This window comes from Dipodomys ordii, unplaced genomic scaffold (genome assembly GCF_000151885.1).
Source record: "Dipodomys ordii isolate 6190 unplaced genomic scaffold, Dord_2.0 Scaffold27, whole genome shotgun sequence".
NCBI lineage: Eukaryota > Metazoa > Chordata > Mammalia > Rodentia > Heteromyidae > Dipodomys > Dipodomys ordii.
In genome coordinates this window covers 1,380,191-1,396,856 of record NW_012267243.1, presented here as the reverse complement: position 1 = coordinate 1,396,856, position 16,666 = coordinate 1,380,191, and the positions used below count along the sequence as shown (strand labels likewise).

The 16,666-nt window shown below is 34.6% G+C and overlaps 1 protein-coding gene across 1 annotated transcript; it reads right to left on the bottom strand.

The window, feature by feature from the left end:
* Positions 1-12,913: 12,913 nt before the first annotated feature.
* LOC105985052 (olfactory receptor 14K1-like) lies at positions 12,914-13,849 on the bottom strand. Its single transcript, XM_013015464.1, has one exon. The coding sequence runs from the start codon at positions 13,847-13,849 to the stop codon at positions 12,914-12,916; it is 936 nt and encodes a 311-aa protein (XP_012870918.1).
* Positions 13,850-16,666: the final 2,817 nt, after the last annotated feature.

Below are 16,666 nucleotides of genomic sequence, written 5' to 3'. Positions count from 1 at the left end.
TCTTGAAAATATCAAACAAATGTCAAGCACATAACAAAGGATATCATATACTATGTACTTAAGAATGTATTTAAAAATTTATATGCTGAACCTGTGACCAAAGTATAAATAAATGTGGAGTTAAGAACTTTGAAGAACTCCTCAAGTTGGAACAAGACTAATGCCTAAAGCAATACAACTCAGGCTGCAAAGGGCACAGGTGGTTCACTCATGTTATGTGAGGACACAAGAGGTGGTCACGATTGCAGGAAGGAAGCAAGCCCTCAGCAGAACCTGTTGCCCTGTGTTTTGACCTTTCACTTCCTTTGCTCAGAATGATAATAAAAATGATTTGTTCTTTGAGTTTCCGTTTTTAGTCACATTCCGATTTTCAGTAACATTCCACTTTCTGGTAGCATCTTTGGCTTGTGACATTTTGTTATGGCAGATTGAGCTGAGAAAGATATAATAGACGATGCAGAGTTGCATTTTTATGGAAGTCAATGAAAACAAAGAAATTAGATTCATGTAAAATTTAGAGCAAAGTATCTTTGGGCCCAAAGCAACATTGAAAAATAGGAAACAATATTGCTTATTCATCCTTTATTGTCTATATCTTGTATGTTTGACGTTTTAATGGAAAATACCAATTTCACTAATAAAATAGGTTGCCATTGTAAGTCACTTTTAATCTAATACATTCTATACAGAAAGTAGTCAGAAAACAACACATTTAACAAAAGATTTTGATTTACACCTATGATCATATATTGCTGCAGTCACAAGCAAAGATGAGTAAGCCAAAGAAAATATTTGCACAGTAAAATATTTCATCCTTTTAATGAATGGTATTAGCTTTTAATTTTGCACAGTTGTTTCATATTTTACTTTTTGTAGACAGAATAAACATACAAACATTAACTTTTATAGGTTAATGGTCCTTTTCATCACCATCATTCATTGAAACATTATTGATTTATAATTTATCTAGCTGACATATTTCATGTTTAGCTTGATGCAATATCTTTTGAAATTATTGCCTTAATTCTTTCTAAGGCTCTCAGAATTATTAACCACCTGGCTATAGGGATAGCTCATCCTGTCATTATTTGCATATTTATTTAATGATTCTCATCTATACATCATGACTTTTGTGTGATATTATTACCTTGTATGTTGAGGACTACATTGGAGATATTGTTTATATATTTTGTACTAATTTTTCTATTACAATCTCAGTGTCTTCATGTGAGTTGTAAAAATTCTTATTGCTTATTAAAAATAACATCTCATTTAACAATGATTTACTTAAATCAAGCTCCTACATAAATCAAGTACTGTATGAGTAATTATTTTCTGCAGTAATATTTTTAATTTTAATTTTCTTTTAAACTAAATTTAGTTTTGCCTGATCTATGAAAATATAAAAATGTGTACGTTTGTATACGGTGTGTATATTTAGATTTACATTATGCCATCATAACAATGCTACTACATGGAGAACAGCAGGACTGGCTTGGGAAGAAGGTAGAATTGGGATCAAATTGGCATCTGTGTTCCTTTGTCCAGAGTAACACAGGCCAGTGGGGAGCACTTGTGAGCTCCCTGACATCCCAATACAACAAGAAGGCTTGACTGCTCAGATCTAGGAAGAAGAGGAACATAGCTAAGGCAAAAGAATCAAACACCTAGTACCTTGGTGAGGGTGATGTGTGGCAGACAAAAACCTCTCTCACAATTAGACCAGTTTCCTATAATTTATTTCAACTTGGGATTCTCATCCAAGCAAGCCAAGTATGTTTCTGTGCTTGGCCACTGAGCTACATATCCAGTACATGATTTTTTTCACTTAATTTTTTAATGGAAATTAACTTTCTTTTAGGATTTAGGCATTACAACGGATTGTTCTAACATTATATCGGATTCATCATATTTCTCAGAAGGTAAAAGGATAAGCTCCAAGGTATTGTCTTAGGAGCATTAATTGTAGGATGCACACCTTAAACTTCTTCAGAAATTGCCAATATTTCTCTCCAACCTTGAATCAATATATGCTCTTAGTCATTCTCATTTTTCCATATTTTTACCAACTCTTGTTAGTCTCAGAATTTAAAACATTTTCATCTGATAGCTATAAAACAATAAATAATTTGGATTTTAAAATACTTTTGTATTATTAGCATTTGACCATTTTTCAATGTTTGTCTTTTTCATATTTTCTATAAACTTAGAATTTATAAATTTTATTTTAATTCTCTTTTTAAAACAAACATCTATGTAAGGAATTGGTTATTTCATATTGTGTAAAATATTTTCTTCTAAAATTTTGTGTGCTTGTTCTATGAATAAAAATGAAATTTCAAGTATCATATTTATAAATAATCTATTGTCAGTCTCTTGAGTTAGTTTTCAAGTTTGTTGAGTCATTCTTCTGACCATGTTTTAGAGTCAAATTTAAATTAAAAATGTTTTAGAATTGTGATAATCACATTAAGATGTTTAATATAAGTGATTTTATTTTTTATCATAGTGTAATGTAGAATTCTGATGTATTCAACTTTAATTTTATCAAGATAATTTTCTCACTGTTACTTAGTCCTTCTCTTATTCTGGATAAAATTCAAGTACTGGGTTGGTTCTACTCCCGTATGCATATATTATTTTGTCATTGAACAAAGAATCTACAAGTAATTTTACAATTTTTATTAGTGTTGAAAGCAGGCACTTTGTTTCATGTTTCAAATGAAATGTGAATACTGTCATGACAAATATATAGAAATATATAGATCAGCAGAAATTAGTAATTTATTTTGAATGTAGAGGAATTTTTTTAATATTAAGAACATACTATCAATCAGAATGTTTCCTTCAGTTAATTATACATTTTTTCAAGTAAATGGAGGACAGGTTCAGATTTTATTACTCTTCTTTCTTTTTTTATTGTCAAGGTGATGTACAGAGGGGTTATAGTTACTGAAGTAAGGTAATAAGTACATTTCTTTTCAAACATGTTACCATTACCGCTTCCCTCTTTTTTCTCCTAATATCCCTCCCCTAAACCCCCAAGTTGCACAGATCATTTGCACCATATTGACTTGTGAATATCCCTGTTGCATTGGTTCCCTTTTTGTCCCTTGTCTAAATATTCTATATCTTTTTGTAAAATAAACAGGTATAGATTAAGTAGGAGTTAGTTAACGAATTTTCTTTAAAGTACATTTTCTTTTAAAATGTAGCTTTAAAAAAATTCTATGAAATAACATTTTTTTTGCTGTTCCTGGGACTCAAACTCTGGGCTTTGGTGCTGTTCCTGAGCTCCTTTTAGGTCCAGGTTAGTACTATACCACCTGAGCCACAACTCCACTTATGACTCTAGCTATGATTAATTGGATATAAGAGACCCAGACTTTCCTGTCCTGGACTATCTTCAAATTATGATCTTCACATACCAGCCTCATGAGTAATTAGGATTAGAAACCTGACCCACTGTTATCTGGCTATATAATAACTCAACACAATTTCAACACATCATTTCAACAACAAAATCTGAGAATGAGACCTTTTATATATTTCATATTAAATATGTAAATTTCAATTATATAATTATTCAATGGGTGCAGAAAATATTCATTACAAATACCATGCTTAAAATTATTATTTTTGTTGTTGTTGGTCGTGGGTCTTGAACTGGGGGTCTGAGCATTGTCCTTGAGCCTCTTTGTGCTCAAGGCTAGTGCCATACCACTTGGAGCCACAGCACCACTTCTGGTTTTCTGTTGGATAATTGAAGATAAAAATCTCATGGACTTTCCTGCCACATATATCTACTTCTGCTCTATTTGACAACTCTAATTTTAGGTACTCATACAATGTTAGCAGACATGTAATAGTTGTTCCTACTTCTGGACACAATGATCTATTTCATATACATATGTACAATGTACAATGATTAAGGTGAAGTAATTTGAATATTGATCATTTCAAAACTTCATTAGTAGTTTTTTGTATTTTGAATATTCAGAATTCTGCATTTAAACAACTTTTCAGGTAGAATTTCTACCTTTTATATATTTTTCTAATTCATATTTCTGGAATTTTTCTGTCTCCTCTCTCTTCCTTTTTTTCTGCTTTGTGGATTTTGCATTATCTTTATTTATTAGATCTTAAAAAGTATAAATTGAAATAAGAATTACTTATAATGTTCTTATAATTTTCTTCCAATTGCATTATGAGATTGATCATTCACTGGGAAATTGCACACAGTGAGTGAAGCCCATAGAATGCATAGATAATCAGCTAGAATTAAAATTTTAATTTCATTGCCAACTAATGGAGTATCATAAATATATCTTTGACTATGTCATGCCTTGTTTCTGAAATTGCAAATGAAGTCTTCACTCAGCATCTATAACTTACTTTTTGCTAGGCAAAATGACCATTATCACTCGTCACAGAGAAGAATAGCTGAAGTCAAAACATTTTATGAGCCAGAAGTTCATGTTCATGAGAGATTATCAACTGCTACCAGGGAATATGCCCACATAATATATGGATAAATACAATGAAGGAAGACTGACTAGTTAGGATGTACTGTTTGGGGCAGAAGGAAGACAGGAATAGGAAGCCCAGCCACTAAACTCTTACAAGTTCTCAGCTTTTAGAAGCTGACTTTTTTCTTCAGAATGCAGTCATAATATTAAATGCATATTTAATGAAATGAAAGGCATGGAAGGATAGGTGGGCTTGAGAGGGAAGGGGAGAACGATGAAAGGGGTGATATTGCTCAAGATGCATTTTGGTGACATGCTGAATTGTAACCCCTTTGTACTAGTTCTTAAAAGGAATAAAAATATAATTTTACAAGTCCTTATGTCGAAAAACGAACTTAACAACTTTGGTGGGGGTGAGGGGGAAGATCGGGTGGGGAGAGGGGAGGAATATGGGAAGGGAAAGGGGAAACAACCAGGAGGCAACAATGCTTGATAAGAAATGTACTCGTTATCTTGCCCATGTAATTGTAAATTGTAACTCCTCTGTACGGTATTCTCACAATAAAAAAAAACAGATAATTGAATCAATCTGATTATCCCAAATTTATTTACTCACAGCTATAATGTCCGGTTTACAATGAAATTAATGTATACCTTGGCAAAGTTTTGCAAATTCATACTTTTTTGTACATTAGAAGCTGCCATAGTTCCTCTGAAGCATGAACTACATATGTACAGATCACTCTAAGCAACAAATACTGAACTCATGCATGATAACTGATTTGCGGTGATGAATCTCTACAAGGCCCTTTTTACAAGCTTGCAGTGAGATAAATATTTAATGCAGGACATCCAACTATTTTCCTTGTATCACTCTCTATACAATTACTTTAAAATGTCAAAGACCTAAAAGAAAGTCATGTCATTTAGGTGCTCTTGATACTAATTCTCTTGTGTTACCAGTAACACCGACACCGATCAACTTTCCACAGAAGCTTCCACAAAGAAGCTTTGATGTCCTTGTTCCTCAGACAGTATATTATAGGGTTTAAACATGGAGGGATCACAGTATAGAAATTAGATGGTAAGAAGTCCACAAGATGTGGAGAATCAGGGACTGGCTTCAGGTAGGCAAAAAAACCTGTCATTAAAAATGTGGTGACATCTAGGGGATGGGGCACACAGATGGGGAAGGCTTTTTGACCATCCATGAAATGATGGTATTCTCAGCACTGTATTGAAGATGTGTGATAACCCAACAGAAACTAAGCACACAAGTGCATATATGACTCCAAAAACTGCACTGACATCAATGGTGACAAGCATCTTAGAGCAAGAAATTTTCAGTGTAGAGAGTACATCACAGAAAAAGTGTGGAAGTTTCCTGGAGCCACAGAAAGACAAAGTTCCTGCTGAATATAAGATCCCAAAAAATCTCGCGAAGAGCGGAGAGATGGTACCATCTGTAAACATACTCCTTTGTTCATGATAGTATCATAGTGTAATGGTTGACAGATAGCTGCATAGAGGTCAGAGGACATGGATGCTAGTAGAAAATGTTCACATCCAGCAAATTGAAACACTAATAAGACCTGACTTACACATCCTGAGAAAGAGATAATATGCTTGTGAGTCCAAGAGTTCCGAATGAGGTTTGGGATGGTGACTGAAATGAGGCCTGCATCCATCTCCACTGTGTGGTTGGTCATGGTGTCCAATATGTTTGCCTCATACCTGCAAAGTAAGCAGGTCAGTAGTTAAGCTTATAGGAACATCCCTTTTTTTGCAATTGTAATATCCAATTACAATGTGTTTATTAAAAATAAACATTTCTAATTTTCTAAGTGCATTATGGTGTTTATTATCTTTAAGTGTCATATCCAGGTGGTATTAGAATAACACTTTAGGGCTGGGAAGGTGGCTCAGTGGTAGAGCACTTGCCTTGCATGCCTGAGGCCCTGGGTTCGATTCCTCAGCATAAGCAAAAAGAAAAAAGCCAGAAGTGGCGCTGTGGCTAAAGTGGTAGAGTGTTAGCCTTGAGCTGAAGAGCTGAGTGACAGTGCCCAGGCCCAGAGTTCAGGCCCCACGACTGGACCCCCTCCAAAAAAATAACACTTTAGTAATATTACAGAGCATATATAAATAAATCTTTCACAGGACCTGATATATTACTAACAATTTCTGTATCTTTAAATAATTACCCTAAATCTCTAGCTGAATTTCTAGTTCATTGATATAGTTTAGTGAGTTTGTGAAGTAGCTCAGAAAGTAGTCAATGAATCATTTTTTGAATTTTCCTATTAATAATACTTAGTAATATTTCAAATGGAGTAACAATTCATATTTCCTTTGACCTTGTAAAAGTTCATAATATTAAACTTTTGTTACCAAGAAGACATAATCAAAAGATTTCTAATTACTTGGTGTATTTTATAGTGAAAAAAGAATTCATTATTGTGGATAAGAGAAGCCCATAGAAAATGGCTATTCTTAACTTTATTTTATATTTTCCCTCATATACATATTCCGTCTCTCTCCCTTTCTCTCTCTCTTGCTCACACACACACACACACACACACACACACACACACACACACACACGTGCGCGCGCACACACACACATCTGCTCCCTCACTAATATTTGCAGTAGCTTGGAGAACATATTAGGAAATAGCAAATACCCAAACAGGTATGTTAGACAAATAGAAAAGCATATTATAGTACTGTGAACTGAAGTATATTCTTTAAAATATGTATTTAATCTCTAACTAGAGTGTGACTATATGGCTGAATTTAAAGATAATGTCTTTGAGGAAGTTTGAACCTTTAAAAAAATTAGTTTTCTGGGCACCTGTGGCTCATGGCTGTAATCCTACTTACGTAGGAGACTGAGATCTGTGGGTGTTACTTCAAAGTCAGCCAGGGCAGGAAAGTCCATGAGACTCTTATCTCCAATAAACTACTCAGAATATGCTGGAAGTGGCACTGTGACTCAAGTGGTAGAGTGCTTTAAGCACATAGAAGAGTAAGGAGAGCTTCCAGGTCCTGAGTTGAAGCCCCAGGACTGAAAAAAAATATCTTTAAGTAGTTTACAAAGGGATTTCAATTCAGCATATCAGTTTATGAATACAATGACTATTGACCAATGTAAACCATTCTACCATACTCTTGGAATTCCAACGCTTTCCTTATTACCTTGCTCCATTTTCACTTATGTATATTTAATATTATGCTTGCATTCATCCTGCATTCCTCTCTTCATGCATCTACTCCCTCTTTACTCTTCCCTTGACAAACCACATTTCAGTTTCTTGGTACTCATTTTGCTAAAGTTTAAGTTAGTTATTCAATGTAGTTTCAGCCCTGGAATCTTCCCCTCCTTGTGTATATATGCATATAAACCTATATGTTTTTAAATATGCTTACAAATTAGGTCTAACTTCCACATGTGAGAGAAAATGTGCCCTTTGCCCATGTAAGACTTAGTTCACTTAATTCTTTTCAGATCCATTCATTTAACTGGAAATAAAATAATATCAATCTTCTCAATGAATAAGAATATTGTATATATAAACCATTGTATAAATAAACCATATTTTCTTAATCCATTCACACATTGTAAGACATCTAGGCCATATACTTTCCTGCAAGTTTCCATAACTTGTTTATGGTGAATATGAGTTTTCAAGTGTGTCTATGTTGACTTTTAATTTTTTGGAAAAATGCACAAGAGCGATATGACCCCTCACAGAATTTTTTTGGGGGGTCCGGTCGTGGGGCCTGAACTCTGGGCCTAGGCGCTGTCCCTCAGCTCTTCAACTCAAGGCTAGCGCTCTACCACTTAGGCCATGGCACCACTTCCAGCTTTTTTCTTTTTGCTTATGTGGTGCTGAGGAATCGAACCCAGAGCTCAGGCATGCAAGGCAAGTGCTCTACCACTGAGCCACCTTCCCAGCCCCCCTCACAGAATTATTCTATATTTACTTTTTAAAAAAAGGAATTTCCAAACAGTTTTTTATAGTAGTTGAATTAGTTTTTATTCCTATCAAGAATTCAGTAGGATTCCTTTTCTCTGGCAGCATTTATTAACCATTTGATAACCATTCTTACTGGGGTGAGATGGAATAGTATGTTGGTTTGACTGCATTTTCTTTATGGCCAGAGATGTTGAGCATTTCTTAACGTGTTTATTGGTCATTTTTACTTCTTCTGAGAAGTCTCTATTTATTAATTCTATTTATCAACTGGGTTATTAGTTTTCTGAGGGTTGACTTCCTAGAGCTCCATGTCTATTATAGATACAGACTTTTCTCAGATGTGCAGTGGGAAAAGATAATCTTCCATTTTGTGGGATGCCTTTTTAGCTTACTATATGCTTTGATGTGGAGGAACTTTTAATTTGATGCAATGTCATATGCTCATTCTCACTTATTTTCTGGCTTTTTGGAATTCTAATGAGAAAGTTGTTATCTATTTCAATAACTTCTAATGTTTCAAGGTTTCATACCTTACATTGAGATTTCGGGTCCATTTTTCAATTGATACAGGTACAAGGTGACAGGATTTTTCCCAGGATCACATTGGCTATTCAAAACATTGGTTCCACATGAATTTTTGAACTGTTTTTTCCTATCTCTTCAAAGAATAACCATGGTATTTTCAAGGATATTGAATTGAAATTTCACATTGCTGATGGCATTATGGCCATTTTAACAATATTCATCCTACAAATCTACGAACTTTGGAAGTTTTTCTGATGTGTTTTCAATTTCATTCCTCAAAGTCTTATTATTTTCATTATAGAGGTCTTTCACATTCTAGTTAGTTCTCCCCACCCCCAGCTTCTAGCTAGGTATTTTATTTTTATTGAAGCTATTGCAACCAGAATTGTTTTCCTGAAGAATGTAACAATGAAGCCTTAATCCAATAGGAGTCATGTCTTAATGGAAGAGAGCCACAGGATTGTTCACCCCCTCATGTGATGAGAGGACACATGGAGAAAGCAGCCATGATGTGAAAGAAGAGAACCCTCCACAGAGCTCAGTCTCCTGGGTCCTGACTCGATTTCCACTCCCCACAACTGCTACTGAATAAATTTTGGATTTTTAAGCTCCTCACTTTGTCATTTTGATATGGGAAACTGAGTTGAGAAAGACATAGAACATGTACAGGTAGAACAACATTTTATAAAATGTAATTGTTTAGAATAGAAAATAGGAGTAAACAGGTTGATTTTTTATAAAGTTCAGAGGAACAACCTTGGAAATAAAACAGTTCTGATAATTAAAACAGTTCTGATAATTATAAAAAGGTTGCTCATTTCTCCTTTATTTTCTCTACCAAGTAGGATTTATTTTTTACTTAAATTTTAATGTGCAGTTGATGAAGATAACTCATTTTAAAGCTAAATCAAACAATTATCATGCTTAAAGGGAAAGATTCAGAAAGTTTTCTTTGGTAGGTATTATAATCTGTATGATTTTGAGTAGATAGTTTTGTTTGACTGTGATCTGATATCATCCAGTTTATGACACATTTACTGATTATGTTCTCATGTTAAATCAAACATGTCTTACAAGTATTCCTTTATTTATATAGTTTTTGCTGGAGAGCTATAGAAATTTTCTATTCAGCCATATGCATTGTTTTGTTTACTTTGTAATATTTAAGAAGGGTTTTAATTTTAACAACTCTTAAAACCTGACTTATTGTCAAGTGGAAAATGAAGAAATGCTATACCTGTCTGATCTAGATACACACTGCTGGAGACTTGTCTAATTCAGATTCACTGAAGCATTGAGATTTAATGAACTTCCCACAGGGAGATGAATCTAACTCAGATAATAATTGTGAATTCTCAATGCTCTTTGTTTTCAGAGCAATTCTTTGCATGGGAGCAGGAATTTTAGGAAGGTGAACAGTTGGCAAGAGTGTGTTGGGAAGAAGCAGGCATTTCTGAGAGTAGAGGACTGGTGAGTGAGATTCAGAGGTTGGAAGCATCCTTACAATGCTGGCGTGGATCAGTGGATGGCCTGACTTACAGAGGTTAAACCAATGTTAAGGTTTTCACTGAAAACGTCCTAGTAGAGGAAGCAAATGGCTACAGGAAGTTATTAAAATTGTATCATTGAAGAGATGTTAAATAAAATTGGAGGATCTAAAGATAGACATGATCTGAGGATGAGAATACAGCAAAGATATCTCTTAAACTAGACATGTACCTAGTCACACATGAAAGCCCTGTGTGTCCCTGAGATAGGATTCATTAATTCTGTAATTGGATGCAAGTAGACTCATTTTCAGTGTGCTGATGCTTGGTACTGATGAAGTCTTTCTTAGATTATGTTAATCATTTGATTAGGTCTCAAATGTTTCTATTTTCGTGAAAAAATTCTACTCTATACTTAAAGCTTAAATTTTCATTGGGCACAGTGACCATTGCAGTTAAAGGCAAAGTAGAAAAAAAGGTAGAAATACACTATCTCAACAAAAAATAAGAGCATAGCATAAGTATCTAATGTTAGGCAGGTGAGAGGTATAGTACTTTTGTCCTCCAATGTAGGCCCTTGGCAAAAATATTTGAGACCCTGTCTGAAAATTGGGTAAAATAATAAAGATTTGGGATGTGGCATAAGTGGTAAACAGCAAGGTCTTTAGTTCACATCGCACTACTGATCTCTCTAGAAAAAAAAAATCCAAATTCCAAAATGACTTGAGCATACTCCTTTTATTTTGTGCTATATTAAATGCTGGTGGGAGAGGAATGAAGTAGGTTCTATACTTACTTATGCAACAATGAGTAACACTTTTCATGAACATGTAGTACAATGAATTCAAAGTCCTTCAAGGCCAACTAAATAACAAAGCCCAGAATCGCTTCATAACTCTGATGATGGTTTTTATATTTTATGATTTTGATTTTATTCGTCAGGAATATTTTATAGTGAATTCACTATTACATTTCAAAAGTTCTGAAATTCTCCTCCATAGAAACACATAGATACTTCCCCAGAATCCAACTGTTCCAACCAAATGCTAACTTTCAGGGATAAAATAATGATGGTTTTAAGAGCAAAATATACAACAACAAGTTTTACCTGTGGCTTGTGATTCACACCAAAATCACATCAAGTAGTATATTTAACTTTTACAGTAATACTCTATTATAATTAAAACTACTTCCTCTTAAATCAGATGCTCCCTTTCTCCACTCCTTTCCAATATAGTATTGGGATTCTCAGTTCCTGTCATGGGAAGAGACTAGGATGGGATACAGTTCATTCTCTCTCTCCCTCTCTTTCCCTCCCTCTCCCTCTCTTCTCCCTCTCTCCCTCTCTCCCTCTCTTCCCCTCTCTCCCTCTCTCCCTCGCTCTCGCTCTCTCTCTCTCCCATATATATATACAAATGTATATATATATATGTAGGAGAGAGAAAGTATATATATATATATATTTATATACATTCTAAAATGGACACGAATGACATAATGTGGATACTTTGGAGAGTAAAACTTATGCTATTTTTTATTTTTCCTTACTTTTTACTTTAGACTTGGAATATGTCCTCATATCCCAAATTCAGATTTAAGAGTCACAAATATTTTCAATTTCAGACTTGTGCTTGTTTTTGTTTCCTTATCACTTACTAATTATTTTAAAGTAAAGTATTTGTATTATTTCCCAGTATTATAATATAGAATTACAATATAAGCCACATTATGCTAATGTCCTAGGACTTTGAAAAGGCTGAATCCTTTCTGGAAATTTCTCATAAGAAATATGTATTTTCACTCTTTTATCTATTGAGGCCTCAATTTCTCTGGAGCTTATGACAGCCTTCTACCCTCTATACCCACAATGAAACACCACCTTTTCATAGCCACATCTTTTTCTCAGTAACATCCTCAACATTTCTCAACTTTTAAAGGTTGATGTGATTTATTGTGAACATGTGGGTAACCTGCCCTTCCCCAAAATACTTACAACAACTACACTTCTAATTTCTCTAAATAAGTAATGTATTATCAGCTCTAACATTTGGAAATAGCTTTTAGATCAGCCACAGACTCATGGCTCCCTGAAGTCTGAATTCCATGGTTCACTTTGAGTAACAAACATCCAGACCACAAAGATTCACTGGCAATGGCGGTTGATTCGTGAGGATGAATTATTGCAAGACTCTTTCTAGAAAATTTAAATAAAATTATTTTAAGTATCATCAAACTATTTTCTATATATTATAAAATACCTATTCAATTATTTTTATTATTTTGTTAGTTGTGGTTCTTTAACTCTGGGCCTGGGCCCTGTCCTTGAGCTCTTCAGCTCAAGGCAAGCACTCTATAATTTGAGCCACAGCACCACTTCCTACAATTACTTTAAAACCACACAGCTCTACAAGTAAGATGTGTCATTTATACTTTCTCATATTATTTTGTTTTCCTGTTAATCATTATAATGATACAGTTTCCACAGAAACTTCCACACAGAAGCTTTGATTTCCTTATTTCTAAGACTATATATTATAGGGTTTAAACATGGAGGCATCACAGAATAGAAAACAGATACCAAAATGTCCATAAGATCAGGAAAATCACCGACTGGTTTCAAATAAGCAATAGCACCTGTCACTAAAAATGTAATCACAAATATGAGATGAGGCATGCAAGTGGAGAAAGCTTTTGACTGCCCTTGTAAGGATGGCATTTTCAACACGGTATCGAAAATGTAAGCATATGAAATCCCTATGCACACCAAGCAGAAGAGTCCATATAAGACTCCAACAATAACACTAACATCAATGATGACATGCATCTTAGAACAGGAAATCTTCAATAGAGAGGGGACATCACAGAAAAACTGTGCAAGTTTTCTGGAACCACAGAAAGATAATGAGAAAATGCCAGCTGAGTATAAGACCCCAAAGATACTCCCAAAGATCCAAGAGACAGCTACCATTTGTACACAGACCCACATGTTTATGAAAACCTCATAATGCAATGGGTGAGAGATGGCCACATAGCGGTCATAGGACATAGCAGTTAGGATGAAAAGCTCACACCCAGCAAAGTGAACCACCAAGAAGAGCTGACACACACATCCCGCGAAAGATATGATGCTCCTATGGGTAAAAGAGTTCAGAATGAGCTTTGGGATGGTAACTGAAATGAGGCCCACATCAAGGGAAGACAAGTTCTTCAAGAAGAAGTACATGGGGGTGTGAAGACATGGATCCACTGTGACAAGGATGAAGATGAAGAGATTCCCCATTAGAGCCTCCAAGTAGATCAGCAGGAACAGAAAGCCATGGAAGACCTGGAGCTGCTTGTTGTCAGAGAATTGGGTGAGGAAGAAGTCCATCTGTGCTGTATGATTGGTCATGGTGTCTACTGCATTGACTTCCTGTGAAGCAGAGGAAGGAAGGACATATATATCAGGCTCATACTGAACCTTCTTCCTGTGCATTTTCAATCTGTAATCATCCTACTATATTTTATTTTTGAAATATACACAGATTTTACTCTCCTGGAGTCTTATACCTTGTTTATGATCTCAAATGCTATTTTCAGTGCATACTAGCATGTTGATGAGGCAGCATATAGAGAATATTTGAAGAAAAACTGTTTAAGACAAATGCACTAATGCAATTATAATGAATGTGTCTTTGAAAATTTATTCTAAATCATCAGCTGAATTTTTAAATAAAATAAGTGAATTCCTAAAGCAATTCAGAGGAAAAAGTAATCAGACGATAATTTACCCACTTTCTCAGAGAGAAGTATTTGTATTATTATTAAGTACATGGAACAAAAGCATAAAATTAAGTTTATTATTATTTGAAAAATATATTTGAGCTAATGGGAGTCTTCATGACCAAATGCTCAACATCTCTGTCCATGAAGGAAATGTAAATCAAAACAACATTGAGATTCCAAATCACTCCAATTTAGAATGGTCATTATCAAGAAAATAAATGATAATAGATGCTGGCAAAGATGCTGGCTGAAACAGAATTCTAATATATTGTTGGTAGGAATGTAAGCTTTTTCACCCACTCTGGAATACAGTGTAGAGGTTCCTCAAAAATTAAACAGTACTATCCTGTAATCTATCAGTTCCACTCTTGGGCACTTACTCAAAAGATTACAAACCAGGATATAGTAAAGCCACCAGCACAACCATGTTTATTGCAGCAATATTCACCATAACCATGGTATGGAATTGGCCCAGATGCCCCAAAGTGGATCAAGAAATTGTGTTATATATATACAATGCAATTTTATTCATCTATTAGAAAAAATGATATTGTAGCATTTCTAAAGAAATAGAATGACTTGCAAAATATTATGTCAGGCCCAGACATATATGTGGAAACTAGATTTACCTTAGAAACATATCCTGCCTTGTATGCAACTGTATAGAAATGTATTGAGAAATATTGTAGATTCAAGGGAGATCTCAAATAATGTAATTCCCTAGAAAGCCAAAATTAAAGTTCAGCAAAAAAAAAAAACAGCAGGGATTTGATTTTTCAAAGGGGAGAGTGTGGTAAAGTAGAAAGAGGTAGATGAATGAAGAGGAGAAGAGGGGGAAAATGCAGACAAGAATGCAATGTATATCCTAAAATAGTAAGAATAGTGAAGGTTACTCTACCTGATTTTTGTAACTGTAATACCTTTGTATATCACCTTTATAATAACAATAACATTTTAAAATAGAACAGTGAGGGAACTGGTGGTAGAGGCACAGATGAATGAGAATGTTGAAAGGGGTGACATTGATCAAGATATACTGTATTCATAAACTGCTTTGTTATATGGCAACTCCTTTGTACTATGTAAGGATAATAAGAAGAAATTAAAAGTAAATATTGTATCAAAACTAGTAAAAAAAACAACAGCTGTGCTTTGATTCTTATTAAGGAAAAATAAAAGTATATTTTGGGTGACATATTAAGAAACACATAAAATGTGTCTAAAATATCAGCAATGTCTAACCCATAGTTTGTGTGTTTACACCCCATATGAGCCTCTCTATTTCTTTCTCTCTCTCTTTCTCTCTCTCTCTCTTTTTCTCTTACATGCTCTCTCTTACACACACACACACACACACACACACACACACACACGAGCTCACTCGTACACTATATATATAGCATTAATCACATTGGTAGGGAACATATATTGCAAAAACTACATGCTAGTAAATGTAGCTACAATAAATACAGCATAGCACTATGTAAGCAGCACTATCAAGTAAATAGTCATATTTAAATATAAGGGAGCCAACACAGTTTGTATATAGAATATTTTAGATGGATGTTGCATTTTAAATTTAATTTAATTAGGAAGTAAGAACTTTTACAATGATGTCATAATAAAGTAAGTATTTAACTGTAGTCATATTATTTTCCTAAAGAAAATTAAAAGCACCAACTGAAGCTGGGCACTGCTGGCTCACACCTGTAGTTCTAGCTACTAAAGAAGCGAAGATTTAGAGCCATCCTAGGTAGGTGAGTCTGTGAGACTTTTATCTTCAATTAACCACTAAAAAGCTGGAAGTAGCTCAAATGGCACAGGGCTAGCCTTGAGCAGAAATCCTCAGGGATAGTGCCCAGATCCTGAGTTCAAGTCCCACACACACACAAAAAAAACAAAATAAGATATGAAAAACAGAGGGAGAGAGAGAGAGAGAGAGAGAGAGAGAGAGAGAGAGAGAGAGAGAGAAAGGAGAGAGAGAGCGCATCACTTATGTTTAGAGTTATGCACAGATATGAACGTTCATGATTAACTTTGTAACTTAGAACACAGTTTCTTGAAAGGCAACTGATAAAATCTCATCATTTAAGGAATGATGAAGTTAACTTTGGCCTGAGGAAAACATTTGAGAAGGAAAAAGTGAAGAGCTCCTGGTGTTATCAAGGCAGAGTGAGCAGGAGCTGTAGTGTGGTGGGGCTGGTCAATGAGGAGATGGCTGTGAGTCAGACTTTGACATTCAAGGAAGCTCTACATTGCTGCAGACACTGAAGTACGCTTTCATACACCTTTGTTTCATCCATACTTATGAGCTTACTTAGTTTTCTCTTCTGTATTCTTTCTCCTGGAAATTAATAGAATTGAAGACAATCTTTCTCTGAAACATCTTACTTACCTAATGCTTCCTCCAATGGCTTATGTGTTACAAATATTAAAAGAACTA

What these genes read in the sequence shown, in the direction of transcription:
- LOC105985052 (XM_013015464.1), bottom strand. Translation starts at nt 13,849, where the DNA reads ATGACCAATCATACAGCACAGATGGACTTCTTCCTCACCCAATTCTCT.